Source organism: Fragaria vesca, unplaced genomic scaffold (genome assembly GCF_000184155.1).
Source record: "Fragaria vesca subsp. vesca unplaced genomic scaffold, FraVesHawaii_1.0 scf0513139, whole genome shotgun sequence".
NCBI lineage: Eukaryota > Viridiplantae > Streptophyta > Magnoliopsida > Rosales > Rosaceae > Fragaria > Fragaria vesca.
In genome coordinates, this window is record NW_004443446.1 from 111,312 (window position 1) to 117,411 (window position 6,100).

Below are 6,100 nucleotides of genomic sequence, written 5' to 3' on the forward strand. Positions count from 1 at the left end.
AATTTTCTCTACCCAATTTCTTTCCTCTTCTTGACTGCATTCACTCATCATCATATAACAATAATTTCTTCACTCTTTCTCAGTTCTGGAGGTGCCCCCACCCTTCCTCATAAGCATTTTTGTCTCTGCCTCCCTGCTTCTACACACAAATACAGTAATTAAGAATCTCTCTCTCTCTCTCTCCTCTCTCTCTCTCTCTCTCTCTCTCATTTTTATCTCACATTTTTGGGTTTTCTTCCTTCCTCTGGTTAGTTTGCAACCCTTGCTGTTTTAGCTGATCAACCTCAAAACACATGTCTGTGGGGAGAGGAAGTGTCAGGAACAGTTGAGTAGCCTAAACACATAAGTAAAGTTGGGTTGGGGAAACCCATTTATTGTGTGTTTCCAAGTGAAAGTCTTTTATTACTCTGACATTCCCCATTTCTTTCCCCCAGAAATCTTCACTCTTCAGACTCCAAAGCTTCTATCTTTAGTTTTCTTCACACAAAGTCAGTCCAATTCCAAGCTCTTCTTCTTCTTGAGATATCTGTTCACTTCTGCTCAATTTGAAAGTGAGTTGATTTTGGGCTCTTCATGGTTGGATGCAACACCTCTCTGTTCTCAGGTACTAATCACTCATCAAGCTCTGTTATTATGTTGAATTCCTTCCTTAGTTCCTCAGTTCTGTTCTTGACTTCTTCACTTGCTTCATAATTGATATTGCCACAGTTTGAATGAATGAATTAAACTAGAAAGATGATATCATTGTTGGAATTTCATATATTTGGCATACTCTTGAGTTCCTCTGTTTTTTTTTTTTTAGTTCTGTTTCGCTAGTGAGATATGATATGGTCTATCTTCTTCTGATTTGGTGATGAAGTTATTGCTAATTGCAACTTAATCAGTATCATTAAAGTAAAATTGAGTTTCTGGTTTTGGTCATTTATCTTTGATTAGTTGAGCTGCTAGGATTTTTCCTTGCTTGGATTGCAATATAAAGTATAAACCCCAAACGCAAAAGATCATAATGATTCAAGGAGTGACTTCAAAGTATTATTTTCTTCTCTTACATATACATCAACCTTAATAAAAAGATAAGAGGGATTACAATTGTTAATAGGCCACAGCTACAGACAATATTGACGTTTTAACGTCATCTTAGTATTGCTTCATCTCTCTGTCACAATCTCTCTCAGTCTTCCACCCATATTAAACTAATGTTATCAATTATTCCAACTGAAAAGCTTATATTAGTTTTTTCATAGACATTATTATAAGATCATATTGTATATATTAAGGTATTTATGCTATGAATATGAATTTAGAGAGTGAGGGACAATGATATATGGGCATTTTCTTCTCAGCTGTTTCCAGGATGGAATGGTCACCAAGTCCAAATGAGCAATAATGGAGTGGTTGTTATTGATCTGCTAAGCTAGATATCCTCAAAGATTCTCAGTTTCTTCCATTGACCTTTTTGCCCTGCACTTTTCGACAATGGCCAAAATACCAGTTCTCTCCTTGCACTTACGGCCACTCTTTACCACATTGTTCATTTCTTTGCTTTTCCCGCCATGTATGCCTTTAATGGTCGAAACTGAAGCCCTCCTTGAGTTGAAAAGGCAGCTGAAGGACCCTTTGAATTTCCTTGAGTCGTGGAAAGAGACGGAGTCTTCTTCCCCCTGTGAGTTCTCCGGGATTACTTGCGATTCTGGGAAAGTCACTGAAATATCTCTTGAGTACAAGTCACTCTCCGGTCAGATTTCGCCCTCCATTGGCGTCCTTGAGAGCCTCACCACGCTTTCACTGACTTCCAACCGCATAACAGGAGAGATTCCTGTACAATTGACTCATTGTACCAATCTTAAATCATTGAATCTGTCTCAGAATCAATTGGTTGGAAAAATCCCTGACCTTTCAACCCTTAGAAACTTGGAGAGTCTTGATCTTTCAGCGAACAGCTTATCATCCAAGTTCCCTTCTTGGGTGGGAAATCTCACAGGTCTACAATATCTGGGCCTTGGGTACAATCCGTTTGATGAAAGTGAAGTTCCTGGGAATCTTGGAAACTTGAAGAACTTGACATGGCTGTATCTGAAAAATTGCAGCTTGATGGGAGAGATCCCAGAATCTATTTATGATATGAAGGCATTGGGAACGTTGGATATATCGATAAACAGGCTTTCTGGGAAACTCTCTAAGTCAATTTCCAAGCTACAAAACCTGTTTAAGATTGAGTTGTTTGCAAACAGTTTGGGTGGAGAAATCCCACCCGAGGTTGCTAATCTCACCCTTCTGAGGGAATTTGATATTTCAGCAAACAAATTTTATGGGAGGTTGCCTCCCGAGTTTGGAAATCTCAAGAATTTAGTGGTTTTTCAGTTGTATAACAACAATTTTTCTGGGGAGTTCCCTTCTGGGTTTGGAGAGATGCAGCATCTTACTGCATTGTCAATATATCAAAACAGATTTTCTGGGGAGTTTCCTGCAAATCTTGGTAAATCCTCATTTTTCGAGAGCATTGACATATCGGAGAATCAGTTTTCTGGTGGTTTCCCAAGGTTTCTGTGTGAAAAGAGGAAGCTACAATTCTTGCTCGCTCTGGATAACAATTTTTATGGGGAGTTTCCAGATTCTTATGCTGACTGTAAATCTCTAGAGAGGTTTAGAGTAAATAAGAACCATTTGTATGGGGAGATATTAGCTGAGTTTTGGTCACTACCTAAAGCTGTAATCATTGATTTTAGTGATAATAACTTTTATGGAGCGATATCTCCCAGCATCGGGTTTTCTACCAGCTTGAATCAGTTGATGTTGCAGAACAACAATTTCTCAGGTTATCTTCCGGTGGAAATTGGGAAGCTAACAAAGTTGGACAGACTCTATTTGAATCATAATAACTTCTCAGGTGAAATACCTTCAGAAATTGGTTTCCTGAAGCAGTTATCATCTTTGCATGTTGAAGAAAATTCTTTGTCAGGCTCAATACCTTCAGAACTGGGAAACTTAGTGAGGTTGGGGGACATGAATCTTGCTTGGAATTCTTTAACAGGAAGTATCCCACTTACACTTTCACTGATGAGCTCTTTGAACTCTCTAAATCTCTCTGGGAATAAACTCTCTGGTGAAGTTCCAGAAAATTTAGAGAAACTGAAGCTAAGCTCCATAGACTTGTCCGAAAATCTGTTATCTGGAAGAGTACCATCTGATCTTCTGACCACAGGTGGAGACAAAGCCTTTCGTGGAAACAACAAACTCTGCATCGACCAATATTCAAAAGCACATTCAGATTCTAATATGAATACATGTTCTGTTAAGCATAGTCAGAAAAGGGTGCTTCAAAATAAATTGGTTTTGTTCTCTATCATAGCATCTGCCTTGGTTGTTGTTTTAGCTGGATTGGTGCTTGTTAGTTATAAGAACTTCAAGCGTTTTGAGGTTGACGGAGAAAATAGTTTGGAAGAGGGGAAGGAAACAGATCCAAAATGGAAACTTGCATCTTTTCACCAACTGGAAATAGATGCAGATGAAATCTGTGATTTGGAAGAAGAAAATTTGGTAGGCAGCGGCAGTACTGGGAAAGTTTACCGCCTTGATCTGAAGAAGAATGGCGGTACGGTAGCTGTAAAACAACTTTGGAAAGGCAATGGCTTGAAGCTTATGACTGCAGAGATGGATATTTTGGGAAAGATCAGGCACAGAAATATATTAAAGCTTTATGCTTGTTTAGTGAAGGGAGGATCTAATCTCCTGGTGTTTGAGTACATGGACAATGGAAATTTGTTTCAAGCACTTCACAGACAGCTTAAAGGTGGGCAGCCGGAATTGGATTGGTACCAGAGGTATAGGATTGCTTTGGGAGCAGCTCGGGGGATCTCTTATCTACACCATGATTGTTCCCCACCTATAATTCATAGAGATATAAAATCAACAAACATTCTGCTTGATGATGATTACGAGGCAAAAGTGGCTGATTTTGGGGTTGCAAAAATTGTACAAAACACTCACAAGGGTTCAGAGTACAGCTCCTTTGCTGGGACACATGGGTATATTGCTCCTGGTGAGTTTCAAAACTACAAAACATAATCATTTCAGTATTACTACTCTTACTTTTTGCTTGAAACTATCTCCACGACCTTAAGCAGCATTTTGTGATGTGAGTTAATACCGGTTCTTATTTCAACCATATATATTCAAATCAATTGCTTTTGACATTCTTGTACAGCTCTAGAATTTTTATCTGCTTACCAGGTCAGCATATATCATTTTAACATATCATTCACTTGAGTTTATGTCACTCTTGTGCTTTTGGAAGTAGAACTTGTGAACATATTCACTTTCAGCTTCATCGCTGGATTGTCCTACACACTTTGTATAGTATTTTCCAGAGAATTCTTTTATCAAGTGAAGCTTTATTAGAAGTAATATGAACTTATGTGCACTTTGCTGTAAACTTTAAATTGGGATTAACTGAGTCTATAGGGTTTAGATTGGTTCTGAATTAACTTTATCATATATACTGTTAGCTCTACATTAATTAAGCTCACTGCCAAAAACAGTAGTAGGACAGCTATGCAATTCATGATATTCTTAGTTAGTGACAGTCTTAAATCAGGTTTGAGCCTTCAATTCGTGCTCATTGCTGCTTAGATCTAGGCTAGCTTTATCCTAATGTATTGCTCCACAAAGTCTTCATGTGTTTAGAAGTTTCCTTGTACCCTATCCTGGACTTGAAGCATCAGTTTCACCGACATTTGTTTAATCATTCTTATTGTGTAAGCTGATTTTCTTTTGCAGAGCTGGCTTATACTGCTAAAGTCACTGAAAAGTGCGATGTCTATAGTTTTGGTGTAGTTCTACTTGAGCTAGTTACTGGTAAAAGACCAATTGAAGACGACTACGGGGAAGGAAAAGACATTGTGTACTGGGCTTCTGCCAATCTCAATGACCGTGAACATGTTCTGAAGGTTCTTGATGATAAAGTGGCAGATGAAAATATCCAGGATGACATGATTAAGGTTTTGAAGGTAGCTATTCTTTGTACTACCAAGCTTCCATCCCTGCGCCCTACAATGCGAGAGGTGATCAAGATGCTTACTGATGCTGATCCTAGCACTTTCACGTCTCCAAGTAATAAATCAAGCAAAGATGGCAAGGATTCCTCCAGTCTGCTTCTCTCCTAGTAGTAGCTGATTACAAGGATTATAAGAATGTTATAATCTTTATGAATGTTTGATGAAGTAGATAATTCAAGCTCATTAAGTGTGCTATCAACAGTTTTAGTTTTCATACAAACTTCGTTGTGAGTATATAAAAAGGCAGAATTGGCACTCAATTGCCACTCTTGCCTCTTATTTGCCAAATATGTGCGACTCCACACTTCAACAATGATGCTTGCCTTTACTCATTTGGCTGCAAGACCAAAGACCAATTCCCATATGACGAGTTTATCAATTAGTGTTGTAAAGTGAGGAGGATCCCATTGTAGAATAAATTAAAAACAAGCACAGATAGAAACCCAACACAAACACCTTACTTCCAAATTCCTGATTTTTGAGTAAAAACACTAAACTGGCTGCTTAACTTGGTATTATTGGAAATTTGTATCTTTGTCCTGTTTTTTTTTTTAGGTAAGCGTAGAAGGACTAATATTGTCCTCCTCCTATGAAAATTTATTAAAAATTTGTATTTTTGTCTATTTTCTTTTAAGATTTACCTTACTATTCCTATTAGAACTTTCTTCTTTTGATTTAGTTTTACTTCGATTTTGAGTATGAGCATGTCCTTTTCTGATTCCACTATGTGATCGCGTGTTCTTATTATCCTATAATAGTGTATCCGTACAAATGAAGGCAACTTGTTACAAATTGGTTGACTACCTCTCCTAGCAAACGGATAGACAAATACCACATATTTTGTACTTTCATTGACTTGTATTATTGATTTTGGTGCATCAAATTCTATGTTGCACGGACCCGAACACGGACACGGCGACACGATACAGAGCGACACGGCGACACGACACGGAGCGACACGGCGACAGGGCAAATCCCAAAAACTCAAGATCTGACACGGCTTGGACACGGCAAATAATACATATTTTTATGTATTTTTAATATAT

At 38.1% G+C, this 6,100-nt stretch overlaps 1 protein-coding gene across 1 annotated transcript; it reads left to right on the forward strand.

Annotated features, from left to right (window-relative positions):
- Positions 1-439: 439 nt before the first annotated feature.
- LOC101295295 (receptor-like protein kinase HSL1-like) lies at positions 440-5,343 on the forward strand. The gene is made up of 3 exons (XM_004309856.1): positions 440-604; positions 1,344-4,039; positions 4,777-5,343. Exons 2-3 carry the CDS (start codon positions 1,477-1,479, stop codon positions 5,160-5,162), a joined length of 2,949 nt encoding a protein of 982 aa, XP_004309904.1. The 5' UTR covers positions 440-604; positions 1,344-1,476; the 3' UTR covers positions 5,163-5,343.
- Positions 5,344-6,100: the final 757 nt, after the last annotated feature.

Excerpts from the sequence above, each read along its gene's own strand:
- LOC101295295 (XM_004309856.1), top strand. The coding sequence starts at position 1,477 with ATGGCCAAAATACCAGTTCTCTCCTTGCACTTACGGCCACTCTTTACC. Across the intron at positions 4,040-4,776 it reads ACATGGGTATATTGCTCCTG|AGCTGGCTTATACTGCTAAA; the intron begins GTGAGTTTCAAA and ends TTTCTTTTGCAG.